Source organism: Coloeus monedula, assembly GCF_965178545.1.
Source record: "Coloeus monedula genome assembly, chromosome: 9".
Classification (NCBI taxonomy): Eukaryota; Metazoa; Chordata; class Aves; order Passeriformes; family Corvidae; genus Coloeus; species Coloeus monedula.
The window spans coordinates 29,520,494-29,539,419 of record NC_138789.1 but is presented as its reverse complement, the minus strand read 5'-3'; the positions used below and the strand labels follow the sequence as shown (position 1 = coordinate 29,539,419).

At 44.8% G+C, this 18,926-nt stretch overlaps 1 protein-coding gene across 9 annotated transcripts in view; it reads right to left on the bottom strand.

The window, feature by feature from the left end:
* The window catches only part of NFIA (nuclear factor I A), a gene marked incomplete at its 3' end in the record, with an annotated part of 250,179 nt that overhangs the window by 17,049 nt on the left and 214,204 nt on the right, over nucleotides 1–18,926 (bottom strand). For 6 of the 9 annotated variants that reach the window (XM_082287369.1, XM_082287370.1, XM_082287375.1 and 3 more), the window contains one exon: nucleotides 12,789–12,880. The exons of 2 other annotated variants lie outside the window; for them this stretch is intronic. In XM_082287369.1, coding sequence (XP_082143495.1) covers nucleotides 12,789–12,880 — 92 coding nt within the window. Of the gene's footprint in view, nucleotides 1–12,665; nucleotides 12,881–18,926 lie in introns of those variants that run through there. One more of the 9 variants, XM_082287377.1, reaches the window with a different exon arrangement.

Genomic DNA, 18,926 nt, shown 5'->3' with positions numbered 1-18,926 from the left:
GGGTTTGCCCCCGCACTCTCCTGCCCTGTCCCGTGCCGGTGGAGCCACAGGAGCTACATGAGGGGCCCAGGGGCTGAGGGGTCCCAGTGGGATGGATGGCTCTGCCAGCAAGCTGCTGCAGAGGCTCTGGCTCTTTGCTCTGCAGTTTGGGGTACAAAAGGTAGTTTTCAGCCTTCTTTTTCCCCATTTCTCCACTGGAGAGCAGGGAGTAGGGGAAAGTCACTACAGTCTTGAGAGGTTGAAAGCTGAGGTGGCCTTTCTCTGCCCTGGTCACCCAGCTCCTGTATCATCCTGGCTCTGACAGCCTCGATGGAGCTATGGGGGACTCATCTGCCACCACATCCCTGTCCAGGGGCTCCCCGTGGTGTAACAGGAGAAAACCCATCATGGATCAAAAGGTAGTTGATCTACAACTACCAAAGGTAGTTCAGCTGCTTTTTTTGGCTGCCGTGAGAGTACTTCAGAGCATACAGAGGAAAGTGAGGGGAGAAAATAACTTGGGCTGGACAGGGGAGTGAGCACTCCCTTCAAAATACCCGCAAAAGCCAGGCCCCTGCCTGTGCTCTTTGTCTGTGGGTGAAGTGAACAAATGAGCAGCCCTGTGGGGAGAGCAAAGTGTGCCCAGCCTGATCAAAACAGGGCAAAAACCAGGGGGGACAGGTCAGTGGGGACCGGGAGGCACAGGGGAGGAATTGGAATGTGGGCAGCAGGAACAGTGGGGCTGGCAGGGCACACTCCAGGCCAAGGGACAGCTGGGGACCCCAGGATGAGGGCACCAAGACAAAACAGCATGTTTTGAGGAGTGGGCAGAGCAAGGTTGGGTTTGGAGACCGCAAAAAAGGAAGAGGAATTGGGGTTTTGGCAAGTCCTAGGTGTTACTGGGCAAGGAGATCAAAACCGGTCTCCAAATTAACACGGGCAGAAATCGGAGCACAGAGGTAACTCTGGCACTTTTGACCTTTTAAAATTACAGGAGACAGTGAGCGGGAGGAAAAATGACTTGATTCATCAGGAAACCCCCCCTTCCCAAAACGCCTCCTAAAAAAAGAAAGCCAACAGGGCAGCAAGCTGAACAAAAAATCTCTCCTGAATGTGGGAACTTTTGATATCTGCCTTTTTCCTGATGCTTTGTACCTTGCTAAACTGCTCTAAGAAAAATGGAAGGTTGTACATCATGCTTGTGTTCAGGGATGCAGCTGTGGGGATCCATGAAGGGACTTCTGTCACACTGTGGGGAACCCCATCCAGGGATGAGTCCTGTAAAAATCCACTGGGGCCATTGGGGTCAGGATGCTACAGGAGCAGTGTAAGTGGGGCAAGGAAAGACCACCCCAGGCTCCAGAGGTTGCCAGCTCTCCGTTGGAGAAATGGAAAAGGCTTTGCAGCACATGATCTGCCTTTGGATGAGGAAGGACATATTAGACATGGTTGGCTAAAGGGAGCTGGGTCTTGGCCTAGCTTGGAGCAATTTTCACACATACTGTGAGATGCCAGTGAAAGTCCTGGTGGAGTGTAAAGTCATTAAATGAGATGAAATTAAACAATTTAGTTATTTCTGCTTCATCATATTTGTGCAGTATGGCAGGCAGAATGAATTACTACTAATGATCAAATTTAGTAATACTAATTAAACTATCTCAATTTAATTAATACTAACAGAGAAAACAGACAAAATTACTAGTGTAAACCTTGAACTTAAAATCAAAAGGTGCCTCTTCGCTTTTGTGAGTCACTGAATGTGAGGCTTTTTCCCTGAAAATAGCCTGTGTAGAAGTGGCTCTTTGTACTCCCTAAGTAAGCTGCTCCATTGTATGGATAACTACAGCTCTCCTCCAGCTTTCTTTACCCCCCTTTTTCTCCTAAATGTTACTACTTTTACTCCTTGTGTTCCCAAAGAGCTTCCAGGAGAAGAATCTGAGCTCTGTTCAGACTCACTCAACATCAACAGCACTGATAAAGCAGTTACCACTACTGGGACAAATTCTGCCCTGGGTGCTTGCAGGAAGAGAGTTTAAAAAGAGCCTGTGGAGCCTCCCTTGCTGGGAAATCTGGGAATCACAGAATGGCTTGGGTTGGAAAGGACCTTAAGGATCAGATGATCTTCCAAACCCCCTGCCACGGGCAGGGACACCTTTCACTATCCCAGGTTGCTCCAAGCCCTGTCCAATGTGGCCTAAACTTTCAGATTTAGCCTACAAGACCAGTAATTTGGGAAAACCCCAAACTCATCTCTACATCAAGGAAGATGGCTTTAGAGTCACTGAGAGTTAATACCTGTAGCCACAAAATAAAAACTCCACAGATGCAGAAGACTGCACTCCAAACCCTCTCCATAAAGAAAATTAATTTTAACCTTTATCTTATCTGAAAAAGACTAGATTTACTCTACTGTGCATAGTTATAAGCAAAAGACAAGCATAATTAAACAAAAATGTTATTGTATTTCTAAAACAAACTCCTGCCAATAACAAATCTTCCTGATCCTCCTCTCATCAACTTCAGTGAATGTACAGCTGGGTCCCATACCACAGATTCTCAGACATGATCTTTAACCCAAAGGACTACAAGAAAGTCCTTAAAAAAACCCCATCAAACCAGAGAATAGCCAAACAAGGAATATAAAGTGTCAAAGTGTTCTTCCAAAACCTCAAATCTTGTTGTTCAGCACATGCAAAGATGAAAAAACGCAAGCCCACATGCAAATGTCATACTTCAGTTTATCCCTTCTTTTTTTTCTTTAAAAATAGATACTTTTTCTGTTGTCATATTTAAAAAGGTGTAGTTATAGCAAAAGCACAAAAGGATACCTGAAGTTGTATAAAGCTGCTCCAAGCAATGCAGAATTGCATAGAATCCTAGAATGGTTCTGAGTGGAAGAAACCTTAAAGCTTATCTTTTTTCATATCCTGCAGGGCAGGGACACCTTCCACTATCCCAGGCTGCTCCAAGCCCTGTCCAACCTGGCCTTGGACACTCCAGGGATGGGGCAGCCACAGCTTCTCTGGGCACCCTGTGCCAGGGCCTCCCCACCCTCACAGGGAACAATTCCTTCCTAAATGATTGTGTTCAGCCTCCAAGGTGGCTGCAATTGTGTTGGTTGTGACTTTGGTTACTCGTATCTCATAATTAAAATTACATTTCATTGCCTTCTGCAGTTTATTCAGCGGCATCTCTTCATGTGTAATAACCAGTGTTTGTAGAGATGATGTAACAGCTGGGTCACACAAGTGAATATGCCTGAGAATATTATGATTATAGTGTCAGTACTGTTTTCAAAATTGAATATTAATAACTAAAGCAAGTAAAAGGAAACCTAGAAGATATTTTTAAGTTTAGCTTCTTGGTTTTTTTTAGATCTTTTTTTCTTGAAATCCTGGTTTTAAATTAAACTTTTCCAGTTCTACCTCTGTTCAAGCAGAAAATGCTGTAGAAGCAAAAGCCTAAAATGAGACGTGTTTTGCTGTTCTAAACTGAAGCCAGGTAAAATTTGAAAGATTCAATTTCCCATGCTGTTAGCAATCCTTACTAAGAACAGACACCTTTGTCAAATTTAAAATATAAACAGGTTTTACTAAAATTGAGGTAATTTTGCTGTATTTCGTTTCAAATCCCAGTCACTTCCCCATAATGTATGTAATTTACATTTCTCTAGGGCAGTCTAGCACTAGGGAGGTGATACTCAGTGTCTTCGGAACTTGGAATCTGCTGCAAACTGGGGAGTCCTTCTCTGTTAGGAAAAGGCTTCTTTTGGTCCCTTCTTGTGGAATTCAGTATTAATTTCAGTGCAGGACAGTCTGTTTTGCAAAATCTTCACCTCTGGAGCTTATTCATTCCTTGACCTCTGGGTTAGTGCCATTAAGCAAAGGTCATTCTTAGAACACAGGTTGCTTAATGCCTATCCACTGGGAAGGGTGTAGGGATAGTGGCCTTTAATTTTTGACCTTCATTGTAGACTGTGGTCCTAATCCTTTCATTGCAAAATTGTTAAAAAGTGCATATGGCAGTTGGCAAAAAATCTTAATGTTCCAGTAAATGCAAAAGCCATAAATTTAGCTGCTGACCTTTTCCATCCAGGTCACATGTGACACCTACTGGAGTTTGTCAGGCTGGGTGGAATTTATGGAGCTCATATAGGTATCAGCTGCGAAGGCTGAACTTTCATGAAATGTCTTTCAAAGGCACTTCCAAAACCCTTGTAAAAAGTCAGTATGGCTTTTTTCTTTTTTAAGGGTATACATTCTGCACACATTTTATAAGGTCTCATCGTGCCACCTCTGCAAATCTTCAGCACTCGGGAAACTTCAGCTCTTAAAATATTACTCTTCACAAAACAGAGAAATCAGGCCAGGCATATAATTATTGTGATTACCAACTTCCAGCAGCCCCTTCCCAAGCCTGGCTCTCTGTGCACTCCTTTCTTTCTGGTGTGCAGCCTCCTCCTGCCCCTCTCTGGGATCGATGGTATCGATGGCGTATTGTCAGTCAGAGAAATGGGATTTGATAGTGCCCTCAAGCAGTTGCAAAAGGAGGGAAGGAATACAAAACCCACCCAGGTCCCCACCGTCAGCGTGAGATCAATGCTCTCAATAATACGTTTGCCGCCACGTAGCTCCCTAACTGTCGCAATTAATAATGTAGAAGGAGCTGATTAACTTAAGTAAAGTGCTCTCCACTGTGTAAACACATAAAGATCTATAGGGCCAAAGAGGAAAGAATGAACAAAACGTCATTTTTATATTTTATGTGGACACATTCTTGCTTTCTATTCTGCTCTTGTAACAATTACTGTACTAGCCACTCTGACAGAGTCAATAAATTGATCGTGGACCTGATGCAGCAGCGAGCAGACTAATCCAATACAGCATTATCTGCCATGGAGGCTGGGGTGGGCAGTGGTGGCCAGGAAATCAGCCAAGCCAGCCAACAGCAGCAAGAAGCTCATAGCTATAACCTTGCCCTAGACTGGCTTGATTTGTGTGTGTGAACATAGGGATGTGAGCAGTGCTCTGCCCATGCTGCACCCTCAAAGCCCTTTCAAGACTCCAGTTGGCCACAGGACCCCGTGGTCCAGCAGGGATCAGCCCCTAAATGGGACCCTGTGGCTTGGGGAGGTTCAGCTCCACTTTCATTTTCTCATGTTGGCAGCCATGAATTTGAACACCTGACGACTTTCTCCCCCACCACGCTGAAGTCATGCTCCCCTCAACTGCACCCACCACAACACAGCAAGAACTGCTGCCTGTCTGCTGAAAAACAAATCTGGGAGTCCCCTCCCATGCCCCCTGACCTGTGAACACAGGGAATGTCACATTTTGTCATCTTAAATGGCCACTTGGGTCTGGTATTATGTCTCTGACAGTGGTTGCAGTCCTCTTGGGAGGAAGCTGCAAGAATCCCTACAAAGGAGATGGACCAAAATGATTTGGCCTGAGGGGAAACGTCTTCCCAGCCCCATGCAGTAAGTTGTAGGCCTTGTAAATCCATGTTAGCAGGGAATATGAGATTGAAAAAATAAAAATAAAAGAAAGTTTCCTGCTGAATGGAAAAAAGAAAACTGTTTTTTGGCAGAAGTTCTTCAAGAAGGAGAACATAGGCCATTGTTATTATGAAGACTTTTCAATGAAAACACAGAAAATCATTGCCTTTTAGAGTAATTGTTTAGCTAAAGAAAGGTTACACAGCTTGTAGAGAATTTAGTAAGAAATTAAATCTCTCCAGCTCATTCATCATATTTCTGCATTTGCCAACTCTTCCCACCAGGCCCACACTTACTTCTTCCCTTTCTTCTCCCCCACTGTGGAATAAGTAATGGCCATAAAACCCACAGAAAGGCAGCCTTGCGCACAGGCTTCCTGGTTATTGTGAGGAGGGGGAAAACTCAGTAAGTTTAATTGCTTAGTTTGGGAAATTCGTCTATGTCCATTGTAAATAATTCTATGCTGAATCTACTGGAAATAGGATGCTGAGTGCTGGTTTCCAAAAAAGAGTCTGAACTGTTCACCAGAGCCTATGAGGAGGAGGAAGAAAAAGCCCAGGAATAAGGATCTCCCCTGCTGAGGACTAACCCAGGCATTTTGGGACTGATTTGGCTCCAGCCCACTTTGAAGATGCAGCCAGATGATGGTATTGGGAAGTTTTCTGCGAATCTTTACCTTTATAGTGCAATATGTGCTTTTCTTTTTGAGGTGTGCTGTTCTCAGCTCTTTCTAAGAACTGACCTGAGAGTGGAATTCCATAGTCCTGCTCTGTGCAAGTTAAGTGGGCTCTGTGCCCTGAGCTGAACGGGAGGGAAGGGGAGTGACCCTCATTTCTGGTCACCTTTGTGAACCTTGATAGAGTCTGGCACTGCATTTCCTCTCCACACTCTCTTTAGACTCATTTCAGAGCCTCCCTCAAGTTCAAAATGGTATCGCTATGTCCTGGGTGGAAGAAGAAACACAGCACCAACATTCAGGTCATGTGTCAGTACCCTGATGCCACTGGTCCAACAGCAAAACACTTTTTGGACAGAGATCAAAACTTTGAGTGATCATAAGAGGGCTCAGGCCTCCAGGTGTTGGAGTAGAGCAGCCCTCATTTCCCTTTGCCAATATGGGAGCAGAGTGATCCCTCTAACTTCAGCACCTCTAGAAAGTAGCAGTCCCACACCCCAAAACTGTATTTTTATATCTGATCTATGCAAATTTCTCTTCTCTACACACTAGAGATGTTACTCCTTCGTGGAAACGGTGTTCTGAACCTCCCACTACATTTGCTGGACTGGACAAGAGAAAGAAAAGGAGCAGTCTAGTCTCTGCTTAAAAGTGCTTTGCAGCTGAAATTGGACACATGTACTGGCTTAGGGAGGTTACTGTATGGAATATGGAATTCTTAGGGGGCTGATTCAAACAAATGCTTCCAAATTGGTGTTCTTCATCTCCATTCACAGTCAGACACAAGCAGTACGTCCAGTCTCGAGGATGAGTGTTCTGATCCTGAGGAGGGACAGTCCCCTGAGCAACAAGTAGCTCTGACCTGGCTTATAAATAGTTCTGCTCAGAACCCCCAGAATAAAAGGCCTGGTGTTGTTCCTGCAGCCTCTCATGTTCTCTGCCATGTCCCCCACACCCCTCGAGGTGTCCCTGCCCTGCCCCACGTGCGGCGCGAGGCCGTGGCTCAGCACAGTGCCATGAAACGCTGCCCTACCCCTGCCTCCTCGGGGCCAGCAGGTCCTGCCTGTCTGACCAGTGCCATTCCTGGGCTCTGGGAAACGGGAGGAAGGCAGCAGGGTGTGGAGGCAGAAAGGCCAGGCAGCCCATGGTGCTCATTAATAAAGCACATGGCCACGAGCTGTGCCGGGCTCAGCGTCCCCTTGGGAGGGGGCAAAGGGCACAGCACAGTGGCAGCGAGTGGCAGGGATGGAAAATCCCTGTGAAGCCAGGCACACGTTTGATTTGTCCAGAGGAAAATGTGTGCACTGGTTTCTTTCTTCCATAGGGTGGCAATGGAACCTGGGCACAGAGCAGCTCTGCGGTTTCAGCTGCGGGAGCGAAGCGCTGGAGGAGCTGCATCAGCTTCCCAGTCAAGGTGCTGACTTTGATCTATGGATCCTATACGCTTTTGGGGCCTGCCACCTACGGGGCTGCTTCCCTGCCTCCCCTCCTCCAGCCTGCAGAGGGGCATCACCTGCACCACACTCCTCAGATTCCAGTGTCTGGGCAGCAGCGCCTGGCTGTTCTCACAGAAGGACCCTCTACTCTGGAATTTGCCTCCCCCCCGGTCTGACAGAGCTCACATCTGCTATCCTACAGGACACAGCATCCAGCTCATTTTTTTTCTCGTGCCCTTTGTTTTAAAGTGCTGCCAGTGAAAAATTGCAGGTTGCAGTTTGCTCTCTAAAATGCTTGCGGGGAAGCAAAACAGGCTTTGCCTTGTCTCTGGGAAAGAAAGTAATTGTACAATTAGGTTTGTGTATGCACCTGAGGCACATGGTGGGTTTTTTTTTAGAAATAAAGAAAAGCCCAAAAGGAGAAAGCTACAAAGATACCACTGTCTAATTTGGGAAAGGCGGAGAGCAGGAGCAGATCTAAAGGAGTTAGCTAAACTTCAGTGATTTCCCCCTAAGTTACTACTGCTCTTTTAAACAATGTATTTCACAGAGTGCATTTTTGTACCTGGTCCTTATAAAGCTGTTCTGCTGAGCTTGCTGTTTTTCATACCTGTTATTTTGCTGCCTAGATAAGCTTGTTTGACTTTTGGGGTTTTTCTTAAACTTTATTTCAGTGTTCTAGGCAGGTTACAGGCCTTTTGTTTCAGTTGCTTTGTGTTATAAAGGATGAGCTCTAGACAGAGCTCTCTTGTAGCTGGGTGGCTCTAGGGCCCCACCAGGGAAAGTGTAAAAACACAAGACCTTTGCTTATTACCCAGGATCTGACTGTGCTTGGGCACTGTGCAAAGGCAGAACCAGGAAGAGCTTCTACTTCTTTTCTTCTAGAAATAAGTTTTATCTTTTCCTACAGAAAGGCAAGGGAATAAATATTTGGGTTTGTGCTTAACTAAGTTTTAGCAACTACCTGGGATGGATCTGATATAAAGTGTGTTTACATTAGAGAGGGATTTTTCCTGAAAGAGCTGGTCAGGGCTACAGGATTCACTTTCTCACAGGGTAAAGTGGTTGATTCTCTGCATGGGTGCCTGCAGTGGGAGGCAGTTTCTGTTCCCTGCATCCTCATAACCTCCCTGTGCAGGGCACATGGGCCACTGGCAGGTAGGAGCGATTAGATGGAGCAGGCATGTGTTTCTCAGGAGCTGTTTTTAGCACTCCAAGTACAATTTCCAGGAAGATGCAGGCTAAGTAGGTGGCAAACAGGACTCAGCCTAGTAAACAATGTTTAGTGTGAAGTGGAGCTGCAGCACTCTGAGTACAGCACGCTGATCCCTAAAGGAATTTTGTACCCTAGAGCAAAGCCAGGGCATTAGAGAGCAGCAAACAGCTTTTGGAGTGGTGAGTGGCAAGCCCTGGTCACAGGCTGCTGGTTTAGCATTCCCAGCTGCATGCACTCCCAGCCCATAGCCTGTGTTTCACTATTAATTTTAGGATAAAACCACCCCAAAATCCAGATCCCTTTATTCACCTTGTTGCTATGGACAGGCTCGTCCCTAATTAATGTGATGGGACTTTCCCATCCCTCTACCACTCTCCGTATTACAAGTCCTTGGCAATATGAGAGACGTGTCTATTACTTAGTCATGAGGTGTCCAGACCAACTTGCTTTTGAAACCAGAGTCCCTGTACCCCAGGCATCCTGTATTTCTGATTTGCATATGGAAAAGGCAGTTAAAAAGCTGATGCCCCCATATTGCTTGCGAGTCAAGTAGCAAAAGTAAATGATTTATCAAGCAAAGGTTACAACACCTGTGCCTTTTTGTCAACATATACAGGGGATGCCAAGTCAAGTGTTGCTTCTAATAGCGCAAACAGAAATTTAGATTCAAATAACCCCCCAGACAGGACAATTGTGCAGTGAGTGGAGTGGCAGAGTGATGGATGGTGTAAGCAGAAGATGGAGAAACAAATGAACTGAAAAGTTTGGAAACTGCTAAAACCAGGCAAAGCCAACAGCCCTTTGGGGTTTTTGTTACTGAATCAGAACTACTGACTTAAAGCCGTTTAATTCCCCATCTCTTCTGTCATGGAGTGGTCATCCTGTTACAACCTTTGTTGACACAGGAAGATGGCTTTTTAATAAATATTATATAAATTCTATAAAATTCCTTTAAGGGGTTATATTTGACACAACATGACATAAATCAGAACATAGTGCTCATGGAAACGGCTATTGATAATTTTTCTAATACCAATTAAGAAAGGTGTGTACCAGGTTTGGTTGTTTAGAAGCAGCCCGGGACAGAATGATCCTTGCCCCAGCCCAGTCATGCTGTTGTACATTTGCCTGGGATTTTATTCCAATGTTCTGTGAATGCCCATGTATGGGAACCTGCTCCTGTGCACAGACTCATTTCTGCAGCATCTGAAGACTAATGATGATGATGTCCAATGTTGCACCAAGCAAATATCAGAGCCACCAAAAAGCTGACGAAAATACTTTCATATGGGTTGTAGCTGGACCATAATTTTAAAAAAGCAGATGTTCAGATACAGCCTTCATTTTTATTTTGTTGTTCCAGCAGTAAAGAGTCGCTTAGCCCTTATATTTAAGCTTAACTTCCAGAAGCTCAGAGTGTTCCCTGCTTCCTCTTGTCTCAGGGAGCTGTGTCCCTGGCAGGTAGTGGTCCTCAGGACCTGTATCTTAGCCTGACTCTGTATTTTAAAGATCCTGATGGAAAGGAGCCACCCCAGCTGCTTTTTATAACACAGTCCTATGTGCTTTTACATTTTCATTTTGAAAATATCCTAAGTGGTCGTTCTATACACTAATGCTCTGCAAAAAGAGCACAAAAGCCTGTCTTTGTTTAGAGGAATGCTACATAAATCCCAAATCATTGCAGTTAGCACTTTTACCTCACTTCTCTGACTCAAAGCACAGTCATCTTCAGAGTTCTTTCATGAATAAGTAGTGAGTTTGCTGATAAATTATATATTTAGTATCAAGTGGGTTGTGGTGGTGTAATGATGTATAGAAGCAGGGAGATGCAGCTGGAGTCAGAGACTGGAAGTCAGTCTCCTTGCCCACTGCAGCATGTTAGACTTTAATTGAAAGCTGTGCTTGAGTATTGTTTTTCACTGTACAGCATTGTTATTCACTACACTGCATTACAGAGGAGCACTTAAAGTAACGCTAGAGCACTTTAAAATGATTTAAGTCATAAATAAGGAGGATAAAAGTTTACAGTCAACAAACTTATCTGGGAAACTTAGGCTGCAGGATGCAAGTAAGTTTTAAATATTTCTGGAGACTTAATACTGTTGTGTCTTACTACATAATCAATTTACCAACTAGGAGTTTTTCAAGTCTTCTGGAAAAGGTAAGTAGCATTCTCTAAAGGGTTTCAGGTTTCCTGAGCTATGAAGGAAAAGACCAAGTGCTTAAGGACTTTAGCAGTGCACCTTAACATTCCTGTTTCCTGATTTCAGCGTATTTCTGTGTATTCCAGTTGCTTCCAAAACAACTGGAGAAATATGATTTAAATGTGAAGGTGCACGAACACTTGTCGCACACATGAACCCAATAAAGAACAAGGCTGGAGAAGTAGGGTGCAGGCTGAGTTTTGTTAAGGCATGAAAATACCCCCCCAGAATCTGATGGGTTAAACCCCTCTCTGCATTGCTGTTGTACTTTCTGTGACCCTCTTTAATGCAGAGAAGGTTTGAGATTCGATATAGTTTAACCTGTGCTGTGCACAGAGCTATAAACTAAAGCCCCTAACAAATTGTACACAAAGAACAGACAGCAAAAAACCACGTTGTGCTCACAGGCAGCTGCTTGCAGCCCTGTAAACTGAAAATCTTTGGGAATGAGTGACCTGTGTTTCAGTGACACTGGAGGTGCTGAAGCCATCACAACGAGGAGTCTGTCTTCATGCACCTACTGTGGCTTGTGACAGCCATTAATCTGCACACTAATTATTCAGAAGCCTATAAACCATTCGAAAGAACTTACAAGAGCTAAGGGTAGTAATGCCCAGTTTGCTAGTTATTTGAATTATTACTTTTTAGTCATTGCAACCAGCTCAAAACAAAATCACAAATATTTGCGCAGTTGACCTTTAAAAGAATTGCGACGTAGTCAAGCAATCACTTCAAACTATAAACTACAGTTGTCCTAAAACACTAACTCTGCTCACTTTTTTATACCTTCCCCCCCATGATAACGTGATATTAAGCCCAGACTCAATTTTTTCAACATCTGGCTCAAATTAGCTGCTAACAAAACTGCCAACAACTATTTTCTTAATCGACCCTGGGAATTTGATACAGCTTGGAAAAAGCACATTTAAATCTCGTCCTTCTCCTAAAGAAACACAAATGTTTACTTGAGCTTCTGATTTGACCATAGCAGGACCATGAATTCAGCTAACCCAGCTTTATAGGCCTGCCTCAACTGGACTTTTTACTTTCTGTGTAAGGAAACAGATGTGCTCACAATTACAAAATCTCCTGCTCGCTCAAAGCCCACCATGCAAATGACCAACCAGGAATTTGAGTATTTTTTTACATGGAAGTCACTGGAGCAGTCTCCCGTTGTGTCTGGTGGGGGACCACAGGGCACTGTTACCTGATGAGTCTCTCTGAGCTCCTTTTGCATATCACAGACTGGTTGGGGTTGGGAGAGACCTTAAAGCTCATCTTGTTTCATGGGCAGGGACACCTTCCACTATCCCAGGTTGGTCCAAGCCCCGTCCAGCCTGGCCTTGGACACTGCCAGGGATCCAGGGGCAGCCACAACTTCTCTGGGCACCTGTGCCAGGGCCTCCCCACCCTCTCAGGGAAGGATTTCTCCCTACCATCTAATCTAAACACACCTAATGCAGTGCCTGGGGAGCAGGTTGGAGCCAAAGCCTTTGAAACCCCGGCCCTAGAGCAAACAACTGCGCGCTGGGAGCCAACACCTTAGAAAGCGAGAGAGGCCCTTCCAGTTACGAAAGCAGCGTTATTACCACACAAGCCCAAAAAAAAAAAACAAACCACAACAGACAAACAAACTGCAAGTGACATTTCACTGTAGTTACTGAGACCATGTGGGTGAAGTGACAGCGGCAGTGCAGCTGCTCCGCAGGGACACGTTAGAGGACACTGGAGGAGGAGAAGAAGAGGCTGCAGGCAAACAGAGAAGTCGAAAGCGGCCCACCTGAGTCTGTTGAGGGATATTTACAAAGCTTGGATCCCGTGGTCCAACACTGACGAATCGGTTTGCGGGGGAGGTGCTGGGTGTCGAGTAGGCTGTGAAGGGAAGGGACACATGCGTTGAGGAAGCGGCACTAGATTGCACACGAACAACACCAAAACACACTGTCTCAGAGCCACCTAAGCAGATGTTTAACATAGAAATGTGCAAACGTTTTAGAGAGCGAGAGTTTGGTTTGAGACACTGGAAAGGTTTGGGCTTAATGGTGGGGGTATCAACACGTAGGGGACTGGGCTGCTGGGAGAGGGGACAGCCACAACGTGGGCGCAGGGGAGGGTGTGCAGCTCTCCAGCCTGAAGGAGGAACCATTGCAGGCCTTTCCATGATGGGCTGGAACAGGAGATTCCTGCAGGTCCTGACTGTTTTCACTGGAATGTCTGGTATCTCTATTTTTAACAGAGTTTTGTATAGCAATACCGAAGTGCTCATTAACAGATTCAGACCCTTTATTTCATGCTAATCCAGCATTCTCTCTGGATATAAAGTTTTGGTTTTCATACTGCTGTGGTCTGCACTCTAAAATGTTCACTTGATGTGTTTGACAAACTAGGAAGATCCTTTCGGTAAAAAATTAATGGGTTGCAGTTTCACTGGGGTGGTAAGTGCAATCAGTCTGAAGGCTGAAGCTGCCTTTAAAAACTGGAGTGGCTCCCATAAATGTAAAGCTATTAAATGCAATGCAAGCCAAGAACCCAGATTACTTCCAAACTTGAAGTACTTTAATGATTTTATTGTTGCATTATATTCTCCACTGCAACTGTCCACAATGCCACGTACTTCCACATCCAAAAGCTTTCAATGCATTTTTAGTCTTCTTCTCATTTTAAAACCCTCACACAACCTTCTCCCTTCCTCAGTTTTTTGCATGTTTACATCTAATTTCAAATAACCTACATAGATGCCTTAATACAAAGAGGGCTCCTGTCTATTTTGAATATATTTGTGGGAATGCATTCTGTTGAATAAAATCCCCAGACAACCTAACTATCCAATGAAGAGACAAAAAAACAATAGTAAAAGGAAAGTCACTTGCCAAATTCCAGTCAGGCTAAATATAATGTTGAGGCCTCAACGTTACAGAAGAGTAGAGGGAGTTAAGAGGCAGAGAAGACACTGAGTTGGCTGTGTGGAGGAAACCCTGTTGCCTTTCTGAAGGCAAATGTTTGGTGAAGAGGTATTACACTGGAGAAAACTTTAAGACTGTGCCAAATCAGAACAATGCTCCACCTTAGCCATTGTCACCTCTCTTAGAAGCTATAAGCAAATGCAACCAAAACAGGTCACATCTTTACTTTCTCCTATTCTTTCCCAGCTCTGATTATTTCCAGCTCAGGGACTTCCTGTAGTTAAGGCCCTGGAGGGATTTCTCACTGATGAATGCCCAATCTGCACTTGGACCCATGTGGATGTTCTGCATCCCACAAAGCCCTTGGGTGAGGAGTTCCCAAGTCTAGGAACATGCAGGACCACATCCTTCCCTTCCCTCTCTGCCCAAGTCTCACAAACATCTTGTGAAGCCTCTTAGTTCTTACAGTTTCATCAGAAAACTTCCCTTTCTCAAGATTCCCTGAAATCACCCCAGGAATTGCGTATCTTCATTTCCTGCTGATATGAGGGGAGATAAGGCACTCCTGGATTTTAGCAAGGAATTTTTCCCACTTGTTTCTGGTGAGGTGATCTTTCCTCTCCAAGAAGCTAACACACGCAAAAATCATGCAAGGAACACTTCTCCTTCACAGAGGCTTAAAGGAATTTAAGTACACTAATTCATCTTCCTGAGATAGTTTTGCAAATTGTGGTGCAGCTTGAATATTACAAACAGGTACACTGGGTGTTACTCGTACCTGCAAATCAAGGAAGAGATTAACTGAGCAGATCTGGTGAGATGTTCTCCTCACCTTTTTACCATGTTAATTTGGTTAATAATTCAGAGAATCCACACATTTGCAAAGGACATTTCCCTGTTGCTAGTGCCATGTATTAAGATTCTTCTGTGCTGTTCTTGTGGAGGGTTTTTTTTTAACTAACTAATGAACTAATGTTGTGCAAGACTAAGAATTCCTTCTGCAGTGGGGAAAATTAACTTAGAGCTCAAAAATCAAACATCTGTTGTTTGGTTCTCCTGGTCTACTTTTAAGGAAGCAGATTGAGTGGAGAGGCCATTTAATCCCTTAGAGCAGGTAAGTTCCACCCAGAAGGGAAGGAACTCAAGATCTTGTTTACAGTTCCCAGTTGGCAGATACTTTTGCTGTGATATTTGGTAGAAAATCAAAGGGGAACCAGCAGAATGCTGACTTAAATGGCTTCTCTGTTCAAACAAAAATTCGAAAGCATTTGAAAAGTGTGCAATATGCACAGAAGTCCCCTCAAAGCTCGCTGGGTGAGTTGCTATGTATACCTTCCTTCCGCTCCAAACGATGTTTAACTTGCTTTCTGAAAATACTCGGATGTCAGCTTGGTATTTCCTTCAGGTCATATAACTGCCTTGCTGGAGCCAAGGGGGGAAGAGCACCAAAATGACAAATATGCAGAGGATTTACACTGGACTCTCCCAAGGTGCTGTTCCCTCTTCGCTGTAAAATGTCCCAGGATGTTTGCGAATTGTTAGGGGCCATTTTGGCTCGGAATATTAAGCTGATGTGGAACACACATTCCCCTGTTAGGGGGAAATTCGTTTCAGTAAAAGAGAGAAGTACTGAGTGTTGCTTAGACCATGATCAACTTCCAGCTGCATCTTACTGTCTTCAGATAAATACCCTTGTTTGACATGGAAGTGGGATCCTGGAAGTCTGATCCCTAGACTTCGCTTCAAAATTAGGATGGGGCAAACTGTCTCACTGGATAAAGTTGGGTCACATTGTATTATAGCATACATATAAGCTAAGCTTATGCTGGGGTCTTCAAACTCCAGTCTGGGAAAAGCCAAAGCATGGAAAGGAATAAGGAACAGCAGCCAGGTCTCTTTGGCAGATCTTCTCCAGATCTTATCAGCTTTGCTCCATGGGAATTGCACAGACCTACTCGAGGTTACATCAGCTGATAGCTGTCCCGTTGGGCATGAACAGAAACAGCTTCCTGCCCAGCCTGCTCTTTCTGCTACTGGGATTCACTAAGGATTGTCTGCAACATCGTAGCCCACAGCCAAGGAAATGAATGTGATGCCACAAATTTGGTATGATGCTTCACTTCAGGAACAAGCAAAACAGGGGCTGGCAGAGAAAGAACATTTGCTCACACAGACAGCTTTGATATTCAGCCAAAATGGCAAGAAATTGTATGAAAGACAAGACAAACAAACAGTTTTGGGTATGCTGTGTGTTTAAAAGTTGCCTGCAGTAGGGAAATGTTACTTTTAAATATACTTTCCTGAAATAATTGCTATTAAGAGCAGGAGTGTGTAATTTATCATGGTTCTGGATTAAGAGGATAAACTTCTGTTTGGGAAAGATGATTTGGGTGAGTGATGACCTAATGTACCTCTTGGTCTCCCTTTTACAGACCAAGATGACAGATGTGTTTGATGTGAAGAGTTGTCCTGTTTCTCATGCCATAGCAAGAGGATTAACTGGAAGAATGTGGTGCAGTAGAACAATTCCTACTGCAGTGCATTCTACAGCTGAGAATCTGAGCAGGAACTGCAAATTTTAGCAAACTGAATGATAGAATCAACCCTCTTTTTTATGGATGGGGAAAGGAGCGAACAGAAAGCTCAAACTTGCCCAGAAGATGCTCAGTCAATGCATAGCAGAGGAAGGGAGAGAAAGCCAATCTGATTGCAGGATCACGGAAATGTTTAGGTTGGAAAAGACCTTTAAGATCATTGAGTCCAACTCCTACCCCAGCACTGCCAAGGCCACTACTAACCCATGTCCCCGGGTGTCACATCCACATGGCTTTTAAATCCCTCCAGGGATGGGGACTTCACCACTGCCCCTGCTCCAGTGCTTGACCACTATTTCTGTGAAGAAATTTTTACCAATATCCAACCTAAACCTCCCCTGGTGTGACTTGACGCCATTTCCCTCTCCTCCTGTCCCTGTTCCCTGCGAGCAGAGCCCGACCCCCCCGGCTGCCCCCTCCTGTCAGGGACTTGTGCAGAGCCACAAGGTCCCCCCTGAGCCTCCTTTGCTCCAGCCTGAGCCCCTTTCCCAGCTCCCTCAGCTGCTCCGTGGTTCTCCAGACCCTTCCCAGCTCCATTCCCTTCCCTGGACACGCTCCAGAGCACTTCAGTGTTTTTCTGCTGGATTTGAGGTGTGGCCTCAGCAGTGCCCAGCACAGGGGACAGTCACAGTCCTGGTCCTGAGGCCACACCAGTGCTGATCCAGGCCAGGTGACACTGGCCTTCTTGGCCACCTGGGCATACCTGGGCTCATGTTCAGCTGCTGCTGACCAGCATCCTCAAGTCCTTTTCCATCTTTCCAGCCCCTCTGTCCCAAGCCTGGAGAGTTCCACGGGGTTGTTGTAACGCAAGGGCAGGAGCTGACACTTGGCTTTATGAATCCTGTACTACAGCCACAAGATCATTCTTCTCATCCTGACACAAAGGCCATTTAATAAGAAAGCTCCTTTGTTGAAAGGGACGTTAACCAGTAATGAGTTCGTTAAAGTTGTTAAGATTCTGTGAATCTCAGAAAATAACACTTTGTTTAAAAAAGCTGTTTAAAAGTCAGGGTGTACACGATGGCAGTATCTTAGACTCTGCTCTGGAATGATTCAATTATGATAGTGATAAAGCCAACTAGAACGTAGTGGAGGTGGTGTTTGCTTTGGGCAGTGAGATATTAAACCCCAAAACTGCCAAGTTCAAGAAAATATTGTGTTATGCTTGTAATGGGTTACCAACCAAAGAAAATCAAGAAGAGATCTGAGATAAGATAATGTTGGGACTGCTTCTGATATCAAAGATGTGTTCTATTGAAAAAGCTTTCTGTGGAGGAAAAATGAACCTCCCCAAACCTTGTGAATCCCATTTTCATTGTGTCATCTGACTGAGGAAAATGCTGGCTTTCCAAAGGGATAGGATTCACAGCTGAAATTGTCAGCTCCCAGAGCATGCCTGGCCACCCAGTAGCAGCAAATCCCCAGTGTGCATCTCCAGGGGCTCTTCCTTCCTTGGACAGCACTAATGTTCATGTTTTGGTTAATGTCACAGCTGGAGAGTTTCACTATTGCTCTGAGAATCATTAACCACCTTGTTGTGATTTTTAGCTCTTGTTCCCAGGAGGCCATGCTGTATTGAACAGCTGCTCCTGGCTCCTGCACCCCTCAGGAGGGCCATATTCCAATTTTTGGTTGGGCCGTGACTGCATTTTGTTTCTGCTGAGGGCTTTCTCCTAGACCAAAAAAGGGAAGGAGAACGCAGCAAATGCCAATCCCTTTCACACCATTTCCTTGGTGGGGGGGGGGGGGGGTTCATTCTCTTCCACATGGCTAAGGAGACAGTCTGGCCAAAATTTAGCATCGCTCTTGCCTTTGTTGCATAAGTGACTTTCCAATATCCTCAAGCTCTGCAGGGCAGTCAGCCATAGCCCGGCGACACTCCCAGAACCGGTGCGCTCCAGCAGCTCGTAACCATGGAAAACACCTTTTTGTGCGGCTTTTATGGAACTCTGGTGAATCTGCACTCGCTATTTGAAGGCTAATATTTAGTTAAGGAAAAAATAAACACGGAGGGAAATGGAGGGTTGGTCCTGATTGACACACTGAATGGAGCCCAGTGGGTCCTCCTGGCAAACCCTGGCCGCAACGCCTGAAACTTCAGTTTGCTTTGCTCTTTATGTAGCCAATACTTCCACTGGCTTTGGTTTATATGTCACACTTTTTCTTAGAAAATATTTCCTATAATCTACTTTTCTGTAAAATTTGTCCCTAAATTAAATTATATGCTTCTTTACAACTCGAGTCACTGTTATTCAAACCCCTCACCAAAAGGAAGATGCGTGCCTGAGTACGTACAGAACTATATGTTTAGACATCAGCGTGGCAAATTAACAAACAGTAATTATTTTCCTAATCTTTTGTTTAAATACCATTAACTGGCTGCTCTTGAGAAAACCTCCATTCCCAATTAACGTGGCAGCT